Source organism: Apus apus, chromosome 1, assembly GCF_020740795.1.
Source record: "Apus apus isolate bApuApu2 chromosome 1, bApuApu2.pri.cur, whole genome shotgun sequence".
In the NCBI taxonomy this organism is placed as follows: domain Eukaryota; kingdom Metazoa; phylum Chordata; class Aves; order Apodiformes; family Apodidae; genus Apus; species Apus apus.
In genome coordinates this window covers 161418605-161441537 of record NC_067282.1, presented here as the reverse complement: position 1 = coordinate 161441537, position 22933 = coordinate 161418605, and the positions used below count along the sequence as shown (strand labels likewise).

General features: G+C 37.9%; 2 protein-coding genes across 11 annotated transcripts in view; one reads left to right on the top strand and one right to left on the bottom strand.

Moving 5' to 3' along the window:
* Positions 1-3062: 3062 nt before the first annotated feature.
* Positions 3063-12077, top strand: C1H12orf29 (chromosome 1 C12orf29 homolog). Of its 3 annotated transcripts, none has more exons than XM_051643318.1 (7): positions 3063-3185; positions 5246-5363; positions 5972-6067; positions 7386-7502; positions 7879-8073; positions 9597-9766; positions 10291-12077. In XM_051643318.1, the coding sequence occupies exons 1-7, from the start codon at positions 3132-3134 to the stop codon at positions 10477-10479; spliced, it is 939 nt and encodes a 312-aa protein (XP_051499278.1). In that variant the 5' UTR covers positions 3063-3131; the 3' UTR covers positions 10480-12077. The 3 variants fall into 3 exon arrangements, with proteins under 3 accessions (XP_051499278.1, XP_051499192.1, XP_051499355.1); XM_051643232.1 differs by having other exon boundaries at positions 3063-3221; XM_051643395.1 differs by lacking the exon at positions 3063-3185 and adding an exon at positions 3395-4138.
* CEP290 (centrosomal protein 290) overlaps positions 11272-22933 on the bottom strand; it is a 49553-nt gene continuing 37891 nt past the window's right edge. For 5 of the 8 annotated variants that reach the window (XM_051642591.1, XM_051642509.1, XM_051642751.1 and 2 more), the window contains 15 exons: positions 22701-22838; positions 22385-22606; positions 21690-21806; positions 20846-20991; positions 19865-20020; positions 19145-19268; positions 17950-18591; positions 16771-16905; positions 16429-16515; positions 15019-15183; positions 14566-14688; positions 14082-14245; positions 13262-13362; positions 12292-12398; positions 11272-12045 (listed from right to left, as the gene is read on the bottom strand). In XM_051642591.1, the coding sequence (XP_051498551.1) occupies positions 11857-12045; positions 12292-12398; positions 13262-13362; positions 14082-14245; positions 14566-14688; positions 15019-15183; positions 16429-16515; positions 16771-16905; positions 17950-18591; positions 19145-19268; positions 19865-20020; positions 20846-20991; positions 21690-21806; positions 22385-22606; positions 22701-22838 (2616 nt within the window). In that variant the 3' untranslated portion in view covers positions 11272-11856. Of the gene's footprint in view, positions 12046-12291; positions 12399-13261; positions 13363-14081; positions 14246-14565; positions 14689-15018; positions 15184-16428; positions 16516-16770; positions 16906-17949; positions 18592-19144; positions 19269-19864; positions 20021-20845; positions 20992-21689; positions 21807-22384; positions 22607-22700; positions 22839-22933 lie in introns of those variants that run through there. The other 3 variants (XM_051642928.1, XM_051643100.1, XM_051642838.1) reach the window with 2 other exon arrangements.

The window sequence follows — 22933 nt, the reverse complement described above, 5'->3', positions numbered from 1 at the left end:
TTGCTGTATTTTCGCTGCATGAGAAAAGAGATTTCAGGTATCGTAAATATAACACAAAAATTGGAGTAAATGGTTTAGTACACAATGTACTGCTGTGAACATACGGCTAAGACTTTGCGGGAACACATGCTGGTATTTTAGACCATTTAAAGTTATGTTTAAGATTATATAAAGCTCCAGATAACTTTAAAGTTATCTGGAGTCAATGGAGCTTTCATGATGTAAAACTGTTCATAGATAAAAACAGGAGTAAAGCAGTCTGCCTACTGTACTGCAGACTTTTCATGAGGAAGAAAAAAAAAAATCTATTAATCACTTAATTGACATGTGGCTGAGTTTCCTTTCCTGCACAAGGGGATAATTCAGGTCACTCCCAAATGATATCTGCTGTACAAGTGTGAATCTTACACTAGTACTCCCTTACTATTAAGGGACATTTCTAAGAGGATTGGCTGATACACCTGAAGGCTGTGCAGCCATTCAGTGAGATCTAGACAGACTGAAGGGCTGGGCAAAGGTGAACCTAATGAGGTTAAACAAGAGACCTGCACATAGAGAGAAAAAAACACCATGCACCAGTATAGATCAGGGGTTGACCTGCTAGAAAGCAGCCCCATGGAGAAGGACCTTGGGGTTATATAGTGTTATATATATAGAAGTTATCCATGGGACAGCAAGGTGCCCTCATGGCCAAGAGAGCCAATAGTATCTTGGAATGCATTAAGAACAGTGTGTCCAGCAGGTCATAGTTATACATATATGTATATTACACTATATTGATTCTGAATTAATAGGCCATGTTTATAATTTCTGCTTATAAGGGCTACCTGAATTTCTGCAAAATTGGTTATTTGAAACAAAGTCCTTCAAAATAAATTTTTCGTTCAAAGAAATATTTATATTCCACCTGGTGAAAACTAAGGGATGTGTGTAGGGCTCTTAGTTACTGCATCCATTCTGGCACTGGGGATTTAGGCATTAATGCCTATGAGATGAGCTTTGGCCTCAGATCCAAACTTGTCTCAAGGGATAGTCAGTTGTACTGACTGTAGTCCAATGGAATGCAAATAAATGTAGAAAGGACCAAGTCCCTTCAAGTACATTTTTTAGTCTGGAAACAAAGTGACTTTCTTCTGCCAAGTTCATGTTTCCAGTGGGAATTGGAACAAAAGATTTGTTTACTTGTTTTAAAATCCAAGTGTGACAAGCCTGTACAAGGATTACAAGGTTCCAAATTTTACAGTTTTTGTTGTTGTTGGGAATCTTGGTTTTCTTTATTACTTCTTATTTTCCCATAGACCCATGTCATAGAATCGTAGAATCATTGAATTGTAGGGCTTGGAAGGGACCTTTGAAGATCGAGTCCAAACCCTTGCTGCAGTAGGAACACCTAGGGCAGATCACACAGGAACACATCCAGACGGGTCTTGAAAGAACGAGACTTCACAACCTCTCTGGGCAGCCTGTTCCAGTGCTCTGTCACCCTCACATTAAAGAAGTTTTTCCTCATGTTGAGGTGGAACTTCCTGTGTTGCAACTTGGTGCTGTTTCCCCTCATCCTAGGACAACTCTGAAAAGAGACTAGCCCATTGGCCATTGTATTGGGTTTCCGTGATAAGGTTGGGGTAGTGGGGGGGCTATAAGGAAGGATTATGTGAGAAGCTACTAGAAGCTCCCCCCATGTCCAACTGAGCCAATGCCAACTGACTCCAAGATGGATCTGCTACTGGCCAAGGCCAAGCCCTGCAGTGATGGTGGCAGCATATCTGGGATAACATATTTAAGATGGAGAAAAACCTGCTGGGCTATAGCAGCTGGAGAGAGGAGTGAGAATTTGTGTGATAAACAACTCTGCAGAGTCCAAGGTCTAGGTGCTAGAGCAGAGATTCCCCCGCAGCCCATGTTGAAGGCCATGGTGAGGCAGGCTGTCCCCCTGCAGCCTATGGAGGTTTATGGTGGAGCAGATATTGACCTGCAGCCCCTGGAGTACCACACACCAGATCAAGTTGGTGCCTGAAGAAGGCTGACCCTGTGGAGAACCTGCACTGGAGCAGGTTTGCTGGCAGGACTTCTGAGCTGCCGTGCTGGAGCAGTCTGTTCTTGCAGGAAGGACCCGTGCTGAAGCAGTTTGTCAAGAGCTACAGCCTGTGGGAAGGAGTTACATTGGAGAAGTTTGTGGAGGACTGACTCCTCTGGGAGGGACCCAACGCTGGAGTAGAGGAAGACTGTGAGGAGGAAGGAGCAGCAAAGACAATGTGTGATGAATTGATTGCAGTCCCCATTCCCTGTCCTCCTGTGCTGCTTTGGGGAAGGAGGTAGAGGAGTATCAGGAGTGAAGCTGAGCCTGGGAAGAAGGGATGGGTAAGGGAAAGGTAAGGCGTTTCAAGATTTAGGTTTCATTACTGTACTTGGGTTTCACTGGTAATAAATGAATTTCCCTGAGTCAAGTCTGTTTTGCCCGCGACAGTAATGGGGTGAGTGGTCTTTCCCTGTCCTTATCTTGGTCTAGAAGCCTTTTGTTGTATTTTATCTTCCTTGTCGAGCTGGCTTGGTGGTCATCTGGCACCCAGCCGGGGTTAACCCAGCACAGATTCAAAGGATGTCCACCACGGCAGGGAGCTCGGGTAACTGGAGCCAGCTGTCCTGATGGAGGCAAGGTCAGACACAAAGAGGTACCCACAGCCTGGGGCCACGACATCCATGCCGCAGACCCGGCCGTGTGGCACCGTGGAAAGCAGCACCAATCACATGAGGAAAGGCCCGGCCGGGCGTACAGCTCCCCCGAAGCCTGATGGCCGTTCCCGCGGCGAGGGTCCGGGCCACCAGGCGGCCGCCTGAGCCGGCGCCGAGCACAGCTGGAGCGGGGCGGCCCTGCCACGGCGGGAGGGAAGCGGAGCTGCCCCGGGCCTGCGGCCGGGCCGGGCCGGGCCGGGCCGGGCCGGAGGAGTTCCGCCCCGCTGGGCGCTGCTGCAGACAGGCGGCCGCGCCCTGCCGTTCCCGGCCTACAGGTGCGTCACGGAAGGCCGGGCGGGCTGGCGGCCACGGCCTCCCTTTCCCGTCTTGCACTGCGGGCGGGAGCGGTGCAGGCGCCGTTGTGGCTCGGCGCTGGGCCCGCGGCGGCGGCGGGGGCCATGAGGCGCCGGGGCGCGGTGCAGCGGAAGGTGCCGTGTCTGTTCGTGACCGAGGTGAAGGAGGAGCCGTCGGCCAAGCGAGAGCGCCAGGTGTCCGGGGCGGCACAGGGTCGGGCACAGGGAGGCAGAAGGGGCCGCAGATTCCGCCGTGGGGCCGGGGCCGGGGCCGGGGCCGGGGCCGGGGCCAGGCCTGGGGGGAGTCTCTGGGCCACGGGAGGCAGCGCCGGCCGGCGCAGGGGCAGAGGCAGCGATGCCGTGTCAGACCCGCGGGGCCTGGCCCGGCCCGCTTACGGGTAGGGGATACCCGAGTGGCGAGACGTTTCGCTGCAGATCTGGAGTGAAACGCACGGTAGAAGTTTCCAAAGGGTCCCCCTCCTTAAATACGGAGTAAAAAGGTGGTTTGGGAGCCGTTTCAGCTCTGTCCCACTTTTTTCCTATTTATGATATTTTGGCGTTCACTCCGACGTGTTTGCTTTCTGTAAATGCAGGGAGTAGTCATGACAAAGAATGAGGCCACCCCAACATGACTGTACTGTAAGCTTGAGTAAAACCGTCCTGCCGACCTACTTGTGAGCCTTGTGGGGAAAAAATGAACTTGTCCTTTTTTGGTTGTTTGTTGGGTGGTTGGTTTTTTGGGGGGTATTTGTGTGTGATCAAAGGAATATCAAGCTTAAGACAGAAGAACTCATTTGAGGCTGTAAAGCGTGGAATACTTACCAAGGTGAAAGTAATGGTGCTCAGTCAAAGTTATTTGTTCCCAAGATGTAAAAGGCAGTGTTAGGTTAGACTAGGGTGGTCATTTGCCTGTTTAGCTGTAAACTTCTAGTTTGTGTTTCCCAATTTTATTAGCAGTGCCCACCCATCAGCTGCATAGTGAACTTGAATCCATCTGGGTGACTTTGTCCCATTGGTGTTTGACTTGTGGGTGGAAGAGCTGAAATGATTGCCAAAATCTCAGTAACTTAATTGTTCAACTCAGAGTACCAACATCTTCTTGATCATTAATGGTCATATAAGGGTACCTCTCTACATTGTTCCTTCATAGAGAAAAAAATCACAGGGTATTAGATCTGGAACCGGTATATGGTATTTTTGTTTGTTTTTCAGACTGCAGGCAAGGGTAATATGGGGGGGTTATGACTGCTAGGGAAAAAAGGGGAGGTGGGAAAACCAATGGGTATGTTTTTTCACTACCTTGAACATTTTGTTTCATATATATCCTTAAAAAAAAAAATCTTCGTGTATGCTGTGGTTACAGATCTTGATTAATAAAATATAAACCAGAATGTGATGTAAAAAAATCATGTAGAAAGTTCTCATTTTATGGATTCCGAACTCTGTTACAAGACTTTTGCAAGTTAAGAACTTGCTTTGTGTTTTGCTAGCAGAAGACATAGTGACCAGCTTAGTTGTCAGAATTGACTGGGGAAAGAGGAGGGAGGAGTGATGATAATACAGGAAAATACTTTTATCAAAGCACAACTGATTGCGTGTTTGCAGTGGAACTGTTACAGAAGCCTGAGCTATAGAAGTCCCAGAAACTTGGACTAGTTGTGGCTGTGTATTTGTGTCAGACCCCTGGATCACTTACTTCTTTGCACTTTTTAATTAGAAAAATGTTCAGTTGACAACACTGATGCTGAGTATTTAACACCAAGATACTTTTGGCAGTTGGCATTCCACTGGTCCGTGTATTGCACTAACACGGTACAATTGACTTTCAGCTTCAAATTGCAAGCTTGGAGCACACAGTCATGATTAATTTCTATTGCCATTGTAATATGGGAAGGCACATCTCAAAATTTTGCAGTGTTGGACTGAAACCCTTTTAGTTGATATGTGCTATGTAAAGGGGAATACAAAGTCATCTCTACATACTAATCAAGAATGAAAAAGAGGGAGAGAACTTTCAAATAGATTGTCCTTTTGCCTTAGAGCATTTTCCAGGCTGTCATGTCTTGAAGAAACAAAGGTGTATTTGATAGTATTAGAAATCAGCAATGTAGTATGTATTATTTGACTTACAGAGGCTAAATGTAAAGTGCAAGAATCCATATGAGAACAAGTCAGCACGTAGCCGTGATGAGGGTTTAAAATATCTGTCTTCTTTTCAGCCATTTAAAGTTTTGGCAACTGAAACTATAAATGGAAAGGCGTTAGAGGCAGATATATACAATGCAATTCCTACTGAAAAGGTGGATGGAACCTGCTGTTACGTAACTACCTATAAAGGTAATAAGGAAGATCCGTATGCAAATTTCTCATGCTGATTAGAAGCCTTGTTTTATTTAGTTTTCCCCTTTTATCATCTACTGGATTACAGCTGTTGGGAATTCAACTGTCTTTATATGTCTTGACTACAAAGGAATAGTTACTGTAAACATAGGAGGTGTTTATAAAGTTGTTATAGATTTTACTCTCCAAAATACATGAAGTATGGTTAAAGTGAACATGTCAATCAGGAAACTGTTCCAGTTTTAATATTTTTTATAAGTACATCTTCCTTGCACACTAGAATTTAATACAGTGTCTGAGTTCTTTGGGAAGGATTAAAAGAAGTACGGAAGTTGCAAGGAAATTAAAAGACCGCTTCATTGCATCCCTGCGGTTCTTGCCTTTAGCTGAACTCATAAGGAAACTGTATGAAACTAGGCCAGATTCTACAGTCAGATACTTAGATGCAAAACAGTAATTAATTTATGATTTTAAATAATGTATTTTGATATACAGTGTCTCTAGTGATAAATAAGAACTCAAGTCTTGCCTTTTATGTAGATTATTTCACTAGTCTGCAGGGTTACCCTAGTAAACTTCTGGTTTTATTCCTTTGGAAACTCTAGGGCAACCGTATCTATGGGCCAGGCTGGATCGAAAACCCAACAAACAAGCTGAAAAAAGGTTTAAACGTTTCTTGTATTCATTGGAAGATTGCAAAGGTTAGTGGAGATGTCTTTCCTTCTTTTTTGGCGTTGTTAAGTTATCCTGTTGGAAAACCACTTCTAGTTTAACACAGGAAATGTCAGTGATCCTGCTCCAATTTTTTTAATGTCACTCTTAACTCTACTTCAAGAGAGATTTAAACTAGAATTAGTGGGGGAAGGACTGCAGTAGGGAAGCCAAAGGTTGGGATGGCATCACTGGAGAGTGAGAGCATTCATACTGCTTCTGGGAGCAGGGAGGGCTCAGGAGCCTACCTGAAATGCTTGTACCCCAACACACACAGTATGAGAAGCAAACAGGATGAACTGGAAGCGTTGGTCAGCTCCCAGAGCTATGGTATCATTGGTACTAGTAAGACTTAATGGAATGAAACCCACCGTTAGGGAGAGTGCTGGGATGGAAGTCCACAGGCTGTTCAGGAGGAATAGGCAGGACAGACATCACAGTTAGTGATGATTTATTTGAGGATTAAGGGAATGGAAAAATGAAGGAGATTTTGGAGTGTCTGCTACCACTCACCCAGCCAGGGTATGAGCATTGATGAGTTACTCTGTAGGCAAGGAAGAGAAATTTATGGATTGATAGCCCTGGTTCTTGTGGGAGATTTCAACTTCCCAGCCATCAGTTGGGAATATTACCCTGATGTGATGAACAGGTCTTGGAAATTCTTCAAGTTGTAGGAGATAACTTCTTGTCACAGGTACTCAGTGAGCCAAGTAGGAAAGATGCCCTCCTGGACTTGCTGCTGGTGAGGGAGGTTCTGATCTCTTCTCCCTGGGATCCAGAGATAGGATGTGTGGGAATGGTTCACAGCTGCACCAGGGGAGGTTTAGGCTGGACATCAGAAAACATTTCTTCACTGAGAGGGTGGTGAAACACTGCAACAGGATTCCTAGAGGTGGTCAATGTCCTAAGCCTGTCATTGTGTGAGACATTTGGACAATGCCCTTAAGTAACATGCTTTAACTCATGGTCAGACAGGTGGACTAGGTGATTGATAAAGGTATCTGCCAACTGAAGTAGTCCATTCTATTCTGCTTCTCTTGCTCTAGTTTAATGTTGGCTATTTAGGTAGCTGTTTTTAAATCTTTGTTAGTTTTGAACCCTTAAACAACTTAAGGACTACTATTCTTTAAACCCTCTGGATTGTAGACTGCTTCAGTGTACCTAATATTGATGCTTATACAAAGTAACTGGGACTACTGTCTGTAAAACAAGGTTTAGATCAACAGTATTGAAATACTTGCATTGAAAGATGAAAAAATGTAACATGGGCTAATAGTTTGCCAAAAATTGTCACATTTATATGTCTAGAATTTATTTGGAACGTTGAGGAGGATTTCAAGCCTGTTCCAGATACTTGGATCCCAGCAAAAGACATAGAATTCTCTGATGGAAATCCATTGCCTGATGAAAATGGACATATGCCAGGTACCTATGCTGCAGCACAGGTAAAATGGGGGTGATGGTCCATTTTTAAAGTGAATTAGAATAGTTCCAGAGTTAAAAGTACTAGTTAACATATTTGAAATGTAATTCCTTCACTCTCCAGAAAGGCTTTGTTCTTCTGATGCATTGAAAATAATTGTGGTTTGCTCTAGAGACTTAGAGGGCTTTAGCTGAAGGCATAGTTTTTGCTTTTGTTTTTGTCTTTTCTCTGGTTTGTGATGTGGTTTTTCTTGTTAGTCTTTCTGTCTGTAGTTAACTGTATGGGTTTTTTTTAATCCATGTACACATGTGTAGTAATCTAGTACACGTATGATAACCTCAGATAGTTATTTTCATAAAACGCAATGTTTTCTCATAGGTTGGGTGCCTGTGGAGAAGAATAGTAAGCAGTATTGCTGGCATTCATCTGTTGTAAATTATGAGGCTGAAATAGCCCTGGTATTGAACTACCACGCTGACCCAGGGCTTCTGCAAATCAGTCCAGTGCCATTATCAGAAATTTTAGAACAAACATTGGAGCTTGTTGGGACTAACATCAATGCAAATCCATATGGTAAGTTTGTATGGCTGTTCTTAAATACATTTTATTTAGTGATATTTTTGAGTGAAAACTATGTACTTTATAAGTTTTAAAAAGTAATCTAGCAGTGTAATCTTTTTAGAAAGGAAAGGGCTAGCTCAAAGAACACTCAGCCAAAAATGCCCACTTAAAAAAGCTGAGTTATCATGAGACTGTTTATGTCGATGAGCCTCTGTCCACCTGCATTTTCTTTAGAGTTACTATAAAAATACTTTGCTTTAGTCTTCCAAAAATATTCTGACTGGGAAAGTTTTTTAGAATCATAGAATGGTTAAGGTTGGAAGGGACCTTAAAGATCATGAGGTTCCAACCTCCCTGCCACAAGCAGGGATACCTCCCATTAGACCAGGCTGCACAAGGGCTCATCCAACCAGGCCTAAACACCTCCAGAGAGGGGGCATCAACAATGTTCGTGGGCAACCTATTCCAGCACCTTATTACCTTCATGGTGAAGAATTTCTTTCTGATGTCTAACCTAAAGCTCCCCTCTTCCAGCTTAAAATCATTACCCCTTGTCCCATCACTACCCTCTCTGGTGAAGAGTCCCTCCCCAGCTTTCCTGTAGGCCCCTTCAGGTACTGGAAGGCTGCTATAAGGTCTCCCCAGAGCCTTGCCTTCTCTTCCCCTTCCCCGTAAATATTATTAAATAGTAGATATTACTATTAAAATATTTAAATACTTTAAAGATTGTTTGTTGGTGCCTTTTCTTGACTTTATTTTTTACTTGCTCTTCTGATGTGGCTTATTCTATTAAAGTAGAAAATTCTATTCAGCCAATTTTTGTTGAGTCTCTAGAGTTAGCAATAATTTGCAATTTGTAAATATTATTAACATTTTTAAAGGAAAAGCAAGCTAAATTTTGACTGTGGCTTCTCCAGTCAAAGGCCTTATAATGAAAAAACAATTACGTATGAAAACAAGTGAGTTCTAATTTGTGAGCTTTGCTATTAGGATAACTTGCAAGGATGGATACGAGAAAGAGTAGTACGTGGTCTCAACATTATCTCAGAATGTAAAGGAACTGCAACAACAACAACAAAAAAATCTAATAGCTGCATTTTTAGATGAGGATTTATGTTGAACAGTCAGTGAAGAGGCAATGCATTTGTTAACAGCCTGGCTTAAGTATTAATCCATATTCGTAAGAAAATAAGCCACGTTTTCAGGAACTAACATGCCTGTGCTAAGGATCATGATCTGAATCATGAAGAATTCAGCTAAGTAGCTTTATCATAACTGAGGATGTGGCCACAAGGACAAAGCAGACAACTGTATAAAACTTTGTTGTGTTTATTTTATATAAATAAAAAAGTTTCATGAGGAGACAGCTACATTTGTTTCTTAGAAGTTCTCTTAAAGGCAGAACAATGCTGTAGTATCTTAACGGAAGTCTGCATTTATAGAGTGATTTTAAGATAGCTGTAATAACAAAAATGAGGAAAATCTTAAGTTATCACATGTAACTAGCAGGAAGATTTTTATTTCTTTTAACCTAGGATTAGGAAGCAAGAAGCAGCCTGTACATCTTCTTGTACCACATGGAGCATTTGAAATAAAGAATCCACCTGCTTTGAAACAAAATGACATACTGTCTTGGTTTGAAGGCTGCAGTGAGGGTAAGGTTGAAGGAATTGTGTGGCACTGCCATGATGGATCTTTAATCAAGGTAAATATGTAGATGAACATGTGGGAAACTACAGTAATTCATAATATGTAAAGTATTGTGAGGTGTTCACTTTTTTTACTTGTTACCTAAATTCTTTGGTAGTAAATGTTCTTCTAGCAAATCAGGTGACAGTAGAATTAGTCAAGACAGTAAATCACTAAAATGACAACATATTAAACTTTTATTATCTATGCTATGCTAATTAAGTAATTCAGAACATAAAAATAAGATTTTCTTGCCTCTCTGAATAGGAATCAACATTTTAAAGCTTAGTTCTTTTATTTAAAATATCATTTATTGTAATGTTGACTTACAGAACAAGTTCATATTATTTCTGAAGTGTAGAGGAGACATTGGGTCTGGTTTGCCTTTTACACTTCGTTATTACTCATGTTACTGAGATAATTGATTAACAGTTACAAGTGCCCTAATCCTAGAATTAGAGTACTCACAGGTCCCAAGTTGGCAACTGTTTGGCTACTATATCAAAACCTCTAAACTAATCCTATTTCTTTTTATTTTAGCTCCATCGCCATCATCTTGGTTTACGCTGGCCACTTGCAGAGACATACCTTAATTCTCAGCCTGTTGTCATTTCTTTTAATAGAACTAAATATGACTGTGACTTTGAACCAAAGAGTTTGTTTCACCACTTTTCAAACTTGGATGGTCAAAGATTTGACAGACTCCAAGATATCAAGTTTGATGCTTGAAATTATTTTTCTCTTCTAAGTTAATTTTTTTATGTGCTGCATTCCACTTACTTGTGTCTACCATGGAACTCTTTACAAATTCTTCTAGCTTAGGCAGCAGCCTAGGTACTGTGCCATTTTAAGTTTTTCCTAAATGCCTAATTTTATATAGCAGGAGATCTGACATCTAGAGCAGAGATCTAGCTTTCAGAATATTTATTTTCAGTTCTGAAAAATCGTTAACTTCTGAGCACATTTCTGGAAACTGTTATAATTAAGTGTAAGAAGTATGTTGTCTTAACACTGGCTGGTCCTAATATCTTCCCTAATTAATGCAATCAACTGTAAAAGTTCCATAAGTTGCACGTCTGTAACTATAATTACTGTGATACTGTTATACGTAGGATTTAGATTTAGGATCTAGTTGTTTCTTAACAGTATAGGACAAACTTCAGGTGGGACCAGAATTATTTCTGAAATTTGATAAATTTTTTTTGGAAGTTATAACAATTTATTTTGGGGGAAGACTTTTCACTGTATTATTTAACTGGTAAGCTGAAGCATTATGCTTGAGCTGAAAACCTAATTAAGCTATATCCTACAGGTACTTCCACTAGTTTGGGACAAAAGGTGTCAATAAGAGAAAGTATACTAGTTCTATTTTGGAGATCCTTAGTAACTGGAGACAGATGTGACTTGGTTTAATAGTACTCAATTTTCAGACTATCTCAATTTTCAGACTATCTCAATTAGGAAACTTCATCAAGGGCATATTAAGTAAGATGGCATATGAATAATAAAGGTGAGACTGTGATTGTTTGAGTTGGCTTTATTTTATCTGTGCTATAAATGTATACATTCAGTTATATAAAATATACAAAATGAAAAATCAGTTATCTAGAAAAATACCAGTAGTTTGGCTGAAACACTGTAACTTTTTTTGTTCCTAGATTTTCTAAACTGAAGGTAAAAATAACCAGTGATAAAAGAACAGACATCTAGCACACTGACCCTGAGTCCATAGTTAAGAAATATGATCACAAAAGATAGCAAGAACAAATTAAATATTCTTGTAAATGTGGAACTTAGCATATTTTAAGTTTGTCAACTCTTAGGATAAGTCCAAGGTTTCAACTCCATGTGACACCTGTATATTATCCAAATTACTGTTCTAAATGAAAATATAACATTGTAGAGGGGTTGGCAGATGTAAAACTCACTTTTACTGGTGTATATAAATACCATAACCTGTTGACTAATCCAATTATGCACTCTTACCTATGTGCCAAACTGTTGTAACTTTAATAGACTTGTATCATTCCAAGATAAAAACAGACAAATCAGTAAATGTCCCAGAATTTACTTTCACTGTCTATACTGAGGATACTAAGCACTGGCCTAATCAACAGAAACATTGCCTGGACTACCCACTTGAATGCCATGCTCTTCAGAAAGCTGCTTTAATCTGTCTTCTAAGATGATATTTTTCTTTATTTCTTCATTGTAGTTGTATTTCAGATCCTCAATTTCTTCAAAAATGGAAGGGTCAAATTTTTCTAGTTCTCTTCTCAGCTTTTTTGTTTCCTCCTATTAAAAAGAATAAAAGAGTACCACCTGTATCCAGAACTTTAAAAAATACATGTCCAACAACAGCTTTTTTTGCCTTTTTTTTTTTTTTTTAAGAAAATCTATGAACAGCAAACTCACTAATAGCAAAATAGGCTCCATAAACATAATATTTAGAAATTTACTTTGTCATTAAATATTAGTTTAGATACTAAACAGCTTACAGTTTTGCTCATTATCTTGCCTAGGATGATCCTTGCAACTTACCTTTAGTTGCTGGTTTTCCAACTCTGCAGTTTTCAGCTGTGTCTGAAGATCAGCTACTTCTGTCATTAACTGGTCATTTTTATCCTTCTCTACAATTTCATTATGTCCTGCAAAAATAATGATAATTTGTCACAAAACTTAAGGTAATGAAAATCAATTACATTAGGAATCTTAGTACAGTAATCCTGCATCTCCTGAAAACTGAAACATTTCAAGTGCGTAAACCCAAATGGGATCAAGAACCATCAAAAATTCAAGTCTTCTGGGCTTTTCCTAAGTTCTTCTACAAACTAGATGGTGGTGTCTAATGCCTGTAATCGAATGTAGTGCCCCAGTGACCAGTCTGTTAGCATACTTCTGAGAAATACATGTACAGTTTCTCTGAGTTAAATGCACAAAACTTTGAAATAAAGTAGCATAAGGATCTTGTTAATTATATAAATAATTTTAAGAGGGTTAAATTTTATTTTTTTCCCCAGTCACATGGCAGCATGCTGCTCCATAGCATTCTGCTTTTCCCGTGGGACTGACGCCTGCTAAGTGTTAAATTGTTCATAGAGCTGGTATCTGGAATTAGACACTCATTCATAGGCAGCTTGGAACCCAAAGCAAAAGGGGTAGCCAAAAGGTTTTCAATGAATGACTGACATCTTACAAGCAGTCTTTTTATGTTTATAAAGGAAATGGTGGTGTGAGGTATGTATCTTCTTAAAAAGGGCAATTTTACAAAGATTACAACCTCTTGGTTCAAGATAATTAATTATGGAGATTTTGACTAACACTTCTCTATTAAAAGCTTGTATAAATACTCAAAAATCCAAGGCCTTAGTCTGCTCCAGTTTGCACTAGTCTGGCATTAATATAATTCAAATAATTCTGTAGATTTATTATCATTTTGCACACACATATTAAGTCAAAGTAGTTAGGCCCGAAATACAAGATCTTTATTTTAGGTACTGAAAATTATTACCAATTGCAGGACCTTCGCTTGTATTTGTGAGTAGTTGCTGCTTATCCTCTGCCTGGTGAGCTAGTTCAGCTTTTTCTTTCTCTACTTGATTATTAGTTAATCTGGAATATAAAACAATTTTAGAATTTTTTTTTAAGTAATTAAAATATTTTAGAATATAAACTATGGAACAAAAAATCGCAATGGCCATTTATTGATAAATCTTATTTCAAGTATATCAACTGAGGTATTTATTCAGTTATTTTAAAATATGTTTTTTTCCCTTCTTCTACAGCTAACAGAATCAGTACACTGGCTGCAGTTAAGCTTTTAGGGCCTTCAGAACACACATGAAGAATCTATCAATGCCTACATATCCTAAGGAGTATAGAAATTCCAGTGGGTTTTCTAACACAGTCGGCATGTTCACATGGTTAAATGTAGGTTCAAATACAGCCAAGTTGGAAAATGCAGGTTGCTGGCTTCCAGTTTTTGTTTCACCCCTGTGGTAAAGGTATTGAAATACTTTGTGTGTTGAGTAAAAATAGCTGCCATTATTCCACAAAGCACAAATACAATACATTTAAGTAGTAAGGAACACAAAATGCTTCATTTTTCAGAACTATCCAGAAGTCTACAGCTGAAGGGGGATAAGTAACTGGCTGGAAGCAGCTAACAAGGCCAGTACGTAAGGACACTAGATCTCTCCTGGTTATCAGAGATGTGTACTGATTCTACATACTAATATGGAATAATAAAATAAAATGTGACTAGTATAAAACTATCTTTAAAAGAGGAAAGAAAATTAATCAGTCTTCCTTACTTCATTCTCAATTCCTACCTTGCTGCAACAACAAACTTCCAACTTCTGCTGTCAGCTCTGTCTAACTGGCTCTCAGCCAAATTTAGCCTCTTTGTGGTTTCCTCCAGCTGTACATTTAACTTCTCATTTAATATCTCCAAGTTATTCTTCGCTATTCGTAGCTTCTCTCCGCTATCAGCTTCCTAATATTAAATAAAACCAAAAGTTTATGAAATACTTAACCTCACATATAACATAGGTTTATCCAAAATTATGGTGAGATAGGGTCAGTGCTGATTTAGAGGAAAACAGTGCATCCAAGATCACTACCTAGCACAACTTCCGAATTCTATGTTGGGCTACTCCTTGGATGTCTCCTCTCCACATTCCATAAAAATTGGGTCGTATCAGTGCTTAGAAAAGTGTCCATTCCACATCAACTATTAAACCCCCCCCCAAAAAAAGGATACTTGCCACAACCAGAAAGTAATGAAAATAAAGGGGTGCCTTACAATTATTGTACCTTTTTAAGTTCTTTACGCAGCTTCTCATTTTCAGTAATGAGTTTGTCCATTCCTTTGGTTTTAGATTCATAATGCATACTCAGCTGCTCCTCCAGGTGAAGTTTCATTTTTTCCATTTCAGACTAAATATCAAATGGTTTTTTAAAACATAAACATTTCTTAGAAAATTTCAGATTTGCATGTTTAAAGTACTGCATAGTTACTGCTACCTAGCACAGTGAACACAACATTACATATTTAAATGTATCCTTAAGGTACAGAGTACTTTTACTTACATCATGCAGTATGTTATGCTAAGTGAAGTTCTGCTTTTGTATTCTACATGTTTCGTATTTGGTATTTTTAAAAGCACTTTTGTACCAGTCAGTGTCAACAACAGGGTCACTGCTCCATTTTCCTAGTAACTTGCATAAAGTGCTATCTAAATATGGTTATTGGAGATAAATCATTACCTTTAGCCTCTCATTTTTCTGTTCAAGACCAAGTAACTTCTCATTAGAAACCACAGCTGGAGCTTTTTTGAGATCTTCATTTTCTCTTTGGACTCTCTCTACAACCTTTTTCATCAGACCAACTGTTTTTTCCAATTCTGGGATTGTCTTTCCACTTCTACCAGCCTATAGAGAGGGAAGAAAAAAAAAAGTAAAAGGAAGTGAACAGTTCATGTTAACATTCTGAGATACCCCAAATCTTACTTTATCACTTATTTTCCCACTGCAATTTTTATTTATTAAAAATATGTTATATTTTGGTGTGACTTGAACCGTAAAGTTTCTTGCATACTTAGCTCTCTAAAATTATGTACTCATTCCCAAAGTCAACATACCAGCTCCTTCATTTTCTGCTACCCAAGAAAGCTGCAGTAAGTCTGAAAATCTGCTGTACTCTTTGAACTAAACTGAAACATTAGGAAAATAAACCAAAGTACTACTTTTTATTTTTCTTCTTTCACTATGTTCATTTAGGAGGCAGAAAATATGTTAAAGGGCGTTCAAATACATTTCTTCTAGTCTTTGTAGTGACTGTTTTCCTCAGCAATAATAATTTAAAGATTTTGCTGTTGATAGTTCTAGGCCCATGAAGTACCTTTTTTTTCTGCACAAGCTGGGAGCACAGTACAGTGAAAAATAGAGAAGGTTTTACTCCCTGGAGCCCTACTTAAATAGCAACCAAGTTTGGGAAGTAAAAATTATTTATTCTTTTTTCTCTGAAATAACTGTAGGGATTAGGGGGTTTATGCTGGTATGCAGCAGAGGTGAAGGCAAACCTCTGTCAGATCTTGGTACCTGAAGAAGGAGCAAGGTTCCAAATTTTCTGCCTCGTTAGAGTCTTTGCATGAAACAGTTTTATAAACTGAATTTCCTTATCCAAGTACTACACAAGCAGTCCGTGCAAGATACAAATAAAAGAATGGCAACTACACAATCTTTTCCAGGTACCCAGAAGTAAAACCTATTCTCCTTTTATGCTGGAAGACCTAGGAAGGCACTTAAGAGCTTTTATTACATCTCATTCCTTTAAAAGGTCACACAAAGAGTTTGACATTTTAGTGGCAAGAGAAATACTGGGTGTTGCTGAAGCTATAACTTCTGAAATATTGCTCTATTAAAGTAGCAGACAGTAGCTAGGGTAAAATTGTGTCATCTTGCATAGCACAACAAAAAACTTCAGTAACTTACACTTTCTAACATCTGGATCAAATAAAAATCTTATCTTTTAAATCATAATGCTCTAAGTGTATTACATACTTACATAAATATATTACTATAATTTTCATTTTTATATAACAATGTAGCTTTAATAAAATATTTTTTTTTCATATTTCAGTTTCATTTGATTATGATGAAAAATAGAATACTCACCCCTCTAATGGCACCCAACTTGCGTTCAACATCTGCTTTCTCTTTTTTGAGGAGTTCACACATTTCTTTTAAGTCACTTACTTGGTCCTAAAAAAACAAAGTAATAAGCAGCTTATTTAGATTTCAGATTGAGGTGAATGGTAACAAAATTATAGTTGGTTTACTTTGACAAATGTAAAGAGAAAGCCATTTTGCATTGCAATGACATTTGTTCATAATTCAACCTTCTCATCTTGCATAAAAATATTAAAGACAATGTTTAAAGAAAAGATATCCTTTTATTTTTAAGCAATCCCCTAGCCAGTGTCAGGGGAAAGGGGACTAAAGTTAAAAAGATGTCACCTTTAGTCTTGGCAAATCTTTATTGGCCTGCTCTAGCTGGAATCTTAGCTCAACATTTTCAGATGACAATCTTAAATTTTCCTTTAAAATCTCTTGTTCTCGTCGATATTGATCATCTGAACCTATTCCTGATGTCTTGAGAAAATGAAGAGGAAAAAAATTGTTATTAAGTGTTAATACACTATTCATTGTATCAGCTGTAGCTGGTAAAGAGCAACAGAAAATCAGTATTTTTCACAGAAATAAAATGGATTCTATCACCAGTTTTATTACCAGTTTTTATCTCATTTGCTCTGATTTTTAACTCCTCTTACGTTTTCTAAATGTGCTTTACCTTTCAGGGAAGTTTACAAATCAGTATATACACCAGTAAAATTTTTTTCAAACAAAAATTAACTCTCAAACTATTGGTTAGAAATAAATCTCAAAGTCTAAAAGGCAAGAAAGCTACCGAGAGTAGTAAGCCGGGACACTGTACCTGGGAATAGCATCTAATTTTAAGGACATAGTCCGCTATCTTTGTTCAATAGTACACATGGCATCAGGAATTCCACTGAAGTCAAACAAATTACAGAGCAAGTCAGGAAGAGTAGTATGTCATTCTAGTTCTTTGGCTGTTAGTTCCTACAATCTTAAGTCTTTATCTATGGAGGCTTGTAATTTCTGTTACATAAAAGAGTGCCTTGCATGCCTTATATTGCCAATTGCAGTCATAAATAAATGGTAAATTGTAATGCCTGACTAGTAAAGAGTAAAACCTTTTGATGATATAATAATCAGCAGGTTTCACTTAGATAACGATGAAATTAACCATAGAATCCACAAATTCATCACTAAAAATAACAAGAATAAAGTATTTGCTTCAATAAAGCATATTTTTTCTTAGTTAATAATGCGTCATAAATCTCTTAAAGAATGAAGGTCATCAACTAGCTGCCTGTATCACTGTGCTTATTTGTAAACTTTCAGGACCAAAATTTTAGAATTGACAGTAGCTTAGTTGTGAGCTGACATGCATACTTATCATGAAAGAGCAAGGTTTGATTTATGGACCCCTTGGCGACTACTTCAGTATTCCTGCAGACCATGTAGAGGAAACCACTCCCATTATCAAGATCAGACTATTCTATTTCTACATTGCTTATACAGAAATGCTAGAGAACCGCTACAGTATCAAACCTCAGGCATGTCACAAAATTCTGGGGCTGTTTCAACCCCCTCTGTACCACTTTGGTAAGTCTCATGTTTATCTTCTGCAGTCTGTGGATTCATTTCATTGTTCACATTTATTTTTTCTGCTTCATAGTCATTAGCTTGATTAGAAGGTTCCGCTGAATCAGACTGATTGCAGCTCGTTCTCTCAGTATAAGGTTCTTCTACCCTTTCTTCATCAACATTTGATTGCTTGACTATTTCTTGCTTCCTCTCCCCTTCAAATTCCTCATTCAGTTTTCCATTTTCAGGTTGGGTTGTATTTTCTTCTTCACTGCAGTTCTCTTCCTCAGCTCCAGCTATATTTTCATTTTTCAATCCATCTCTAGATACATCGTCATCCTTGCATTCCTCACTATCTTCAGGATGCTCTTCAGGAGCCACTTCTGTGCTTCCATCTGCAGTAGCTTCAAGGCCTTCATTGTGCATGATGCATGTTTGCATATCTGCTTCTCCATCTATTTCATTGCCATCAGTAATGCTATGATTAGTCTTATGATTGATTTCATCCCTGTTTGAAACAGATTTCTTTTGAAGGGACTTCAGATACTTTTGTTTACTGATACTGATAGGAACAGACTTGGTCAGTTCAGTTTGGTTACATGTACTCTGATTCAAGTTGAAGACAGAATGAAGCATGAAAGAAAAGCAGAAGACAATAAAGTAAAACAGAAAAGAACCTAGAATGTACTGCTAAATCTATTTTGGAAGATGAAGAAAACCCAATAATGCAATCTTTGCAATACAATAGAACCTTCTAAAAATCAAAACACAAGAAAAACACCTAATGTAACTGAAATCCAGCTCAGTATTTTCCCAAACTCTCTGTATACCAAACTTTCAATCAATATTAAATATAAAAGTGGTCCCTCTCAGTTGTAGACTCATGTTTAAAAATACGTTATCACTTATTTCTCCACATGATAGGATGCTGACTATTTCAGCTTCTACCTGTAGAACAAAGAAGCTCTAATTTAGGGGTTTTTGGATTTGTTTTGTTGTGTTTTGTAAAAACACTAAAAGCTGAGTATTTCATATCCTGCTCAAGAATACTGTAATTTGAAATAAAACAAGCTAAATGACAGAATACCAAATGGATAACCAGTATTTTTGTTAGGTAGGTGTGATTCCTTTAGGTAATACTGTTATATTATTAACTTACCGAGGGTCTAGAATATGTTTCTCTCGAATATTGTCTCTGTAATGCATGAAGTTTTTCCTGGAGGTATTGATTTTTCAAATGTAATTCTTCTACAACAGAATCTCGTGGGATTGCTTGCTGTGTTCTACATAAAAAAATGTTATCAAGCCAAAGCAAACAATCAAACAAACAAGCTATTAATGCATTAAAAACATGCTTGGATTACAAGACTGGATTTTCTAGTATTACTGGGTTAGTTATTCTAAATAATTGTTAGCCATATACACTATTTCAACTAATCCACATGAATCAGAAGTACTTACTTTGGGGCAAAAGGAATCTGCTCTTTTGAGATGTCTACAGCTTCTATTACTCAGGTATACTATCCACTGTGATAAATTACAAAACACTCCCTAACTACAACTTAGCAGTTTCAGCAACTCTAAATTTTTCTTTCACCAATCTAAATTGTAATTATAATTTTACACAACAGGAGCCAGATCTTTTTTACAGCTTTTTAGAACAATGAACCACTGCTACATATTCTGTGAACATGCACAGTTGCTCCCAATTAGCTTTAAATTTGCTTTTCAGACTCAAAGAAGGATTTCTGAAATTCCTGGGTTTTTTTCCCTTATTGAATCACTTGGTCTAATAGAGACTATCTAGCTCGTTCCACAGATTTTTTTTTTCTCATTTAGATGTTTTAGTTTTTACAGATTCTTTAAAAATGCCTCTCACCTCATGTGAGCAATTTCATTTTCTAAATCTAGATTCCGTTTTCTTAGTTCTTCCAGTTCTTTTTCAGTCTCTGAGGCTCTTAGTCCAACAACATGGTCAACAGTGACACCTGTAGTTTTCAGTTTCTTCTGCAGAGCAATCTTCTCTTTTTCATTCCTGCAACATCCAGTAAATTTACATTTAAAACTGTATTTGCTAACTTCCTTTCCTTTTCTATCTCAAAGAATCTACATTTGCAGTTTATTTGCTCATTAAACCACACTCCCCTTTCTGTTTTAAGACAATTGCCTTATAGACAGTACAGCTTTACAAAAAAAAAAAAAATACCACCTTAAAAAAGCAACGAGCCTTAAGTCAGTATCATGCACATCATAAACCACATGCCTGTGTTTTCTGTGAAACGCATACAAGACTTGCTAAGAATAAATGCTATTCTGAAGCAGTTTCAAACTACAATCTAACAGCTACTATCACCATTACCTTTCTCTTCTGCATTTTTAATCAGTAAAATACTGCCTTGAGTGTACTGAAATAAATGTAACATTTGCAGAGGGTTTGTGCATGTTTATTTTTTTTTTTAAGAGTTCCCTCTTGTACTCCTAGAACCCTCAGTACTGCAGCGGCGCTACATGTAGCAAGTAGCACAGTATCCACTTGTAGCAAGCTGATTAAACAACACAGCAGTGAGCAACAGCCTGTCTTCATGAAGCATGGGAATAACAGAATGCTACATAAAAGAAGCATAATAAAGGACATAAATTACTTTTATTCGGAGACAGTTTCTTCTAATGAAGTTTGTTGGCTTCTACAAGTGAAATGAAGGATAATAGTGGAGTAGCCTGCTGCTTGAAAATTAACTAATCCTTTTAAACTTAGTAGCAATGTCAAATTCTAGACATTAGTCTTACAAAAACTTATTACATGGCAAACAGATTTCCCTATGCCATCATTTTGTAGCTGAATCTGTTAAAACGAACTCACTTGGAATACACTTCTTTCAATGTATTCAACTGTTTGGCTAAAGCATCTGCTTCTTTTTCCTTTTCCCTTAGTTTGTTCCGCAATCCTTCCATTCTGATTTGCCATTTTTTACCTTCTTCCCACCTAATTATTTCCTCCTTGGAAGACTGTGAAGCACATAAACAAATTATGTATTATCTTTGAATTTTTCTCTTATAGCAAAATTATCAAACATGTCAGAAAATCAATAATTATATCAATTTAAAACATGAAGCCACAGGAGGCATAGATTATTTACCTTACTTACTGTAAGGTAAATTGCAGGCCCAGCTGGATACCTTCAGTATGCCTTTGTGACTGGTATATAAAGCTGATGAAGTTAATGCTACTACTAAATTCTTCCTTAGCTTTTAATACTAATTTTACAAAAAAGGGAGTGATGAGATTACAGATATTAGTGCAATGTGTTCTTTTACACTTAAACAGACATAATCCCTTTTAGGATTCCCAGTTTTGCTCCTAAGTACTTCATGTTTTTATCATGGCACTGATTTTGCAAATGCACATTTGATAGCACTTATTTAAGCACTTTCACTACCTATAAAATCTTAGTTTTCTAAGATTTGTAATGGATAATACCACAAAAAGGGTAAGAAAAGATTAATATACCAGTACAACGCAACAAGAGCAGTAGCAAAGAGCATAGGAGAATGAAGAAGTCACAGTCATGAAACTGCTTTTCTTCTGATCAGGTTTTCTTGGTTGGTTGATTGGTTGGCTGTTTTTTTTAGAGGCAACAGGGAGAGCTGAACTGCCTAGACCTAGGCTGATAATGTTTCAAAGCTGTGATCTAAATATCACATACCTTGTCTTCTCTTACACCTTTTTTTTCTGTTTCTTCACACTTCTTCTCAAGTTCACTTTCCAATTTTTTAATTTTTTTCTGAAATGCATCTATCAGATTTTGTTCATCAGCTTTGCTCTGAAAAATTACAAACTTTTACAAACTTACAAAGTATAGTGATCACTACCTAAGTATTTTTCTCCACTCAAAAAAAAAGAAATTTCATTCCAATTGGTAGAATTAGTTACAGCCTAAATAACCTTTTTAAAAGTCTATTTAAATTATTGAAGGATTGAAATATAGCTGTATTCTAAACTGAATAATCAGCACCAATTAGCTGAATTAAAAAATATTTAGACAATTCTACTGTAAATATTTTACCTGTCTTCTGGAAGCGGAAATAAGCACAACAAGGAAGATGACAAAATTGATTTTTTCAAAGAAGCTTTGAAAGTGGTAATTCAACTCCTCAGACTCTTTCAACCATGTATCAAGTAGCAAGTGTTTTTAAGTCTCTTCCTTTTATCTGAGGCATGCTTCCAACAGCAAAAACTAAGAGCTCACATGTAACCCAGCTGATGAGCAAATACAAATTTTTTAATCAAGTGTTAAGTCTCAATGCCTGCCAAATAAACTTAATCTTTCCACCCAAACCCAACACATCTATGCAGAAAACTGACCAAGATCAAACACATATTTTTAAAAATAACTTCTACCTGAATGCTACTGCTTAGCCTCCTAATCCGTTTCTTCAGTTCTTCATTTTCTTTTTCCATTTCATTTTTTTCTCTCAACATTTTAGCAAATGCTTTTTGTTTCCTCTGAAGTTCTTGGTTCAACTCATCCCTTTCATCAGACAAAGAACTCTCCTTGGTTTTACTTATTTTAAGGTTATCTGTAAGTTTTGTAATCTGATTATTTAATTCCTCTATCTGTGCCTAAAAGAGAGCAAACAAACAAAACAGCATAACCCCAACATCAGGATTACCCACAATACAACAACCCACTACAATTTTATTGCCTAGCACTCACAGTAAGCCCCTTTGTTTCTCTGTCAACAATCTCCTGGACATTCATATATGCCTCTTTTTGTGATGCAGCAGAAATAATCTGCTGTTCAGCATTAGCAGTCATTTCTGCTCGGAGTTCCAGAAGTGCTTTGCTCAAAGCCTGAAAAGAAAAAATTCAAGTTCTTTTAAGTGAAGAAGCTGCTAATATGAACACTACAAAACAAGAAAAGGCAATTATATTTTACTATGTTATAT

Bases quoted from the DNA above. Each gene is read 5' to 3' on its own strand.
- C1H12orf29 (XM_051643232.1), top strand. From the start codon at position 3,132: ATGAGGCGCCGGGGCGCGGTGCAGCGGAAGGTGCCGTGTCTGTTCGTG. The intron at 3,222-5,245 runs GTGTCCGGGGCG...TCTTCTTTTCAG, and splicing joins CGGCCAAGCGAGAGCGCCAG to CCATTTAAAGTTTTGGCAAC. The intron at 6,068-7,385 runs GTTAGTGGAGAT...TTATATGTCTAG, and splicing joins TTCATTGGAAGATTGCAAAG to AATTTATTTGGAACGTTGAG.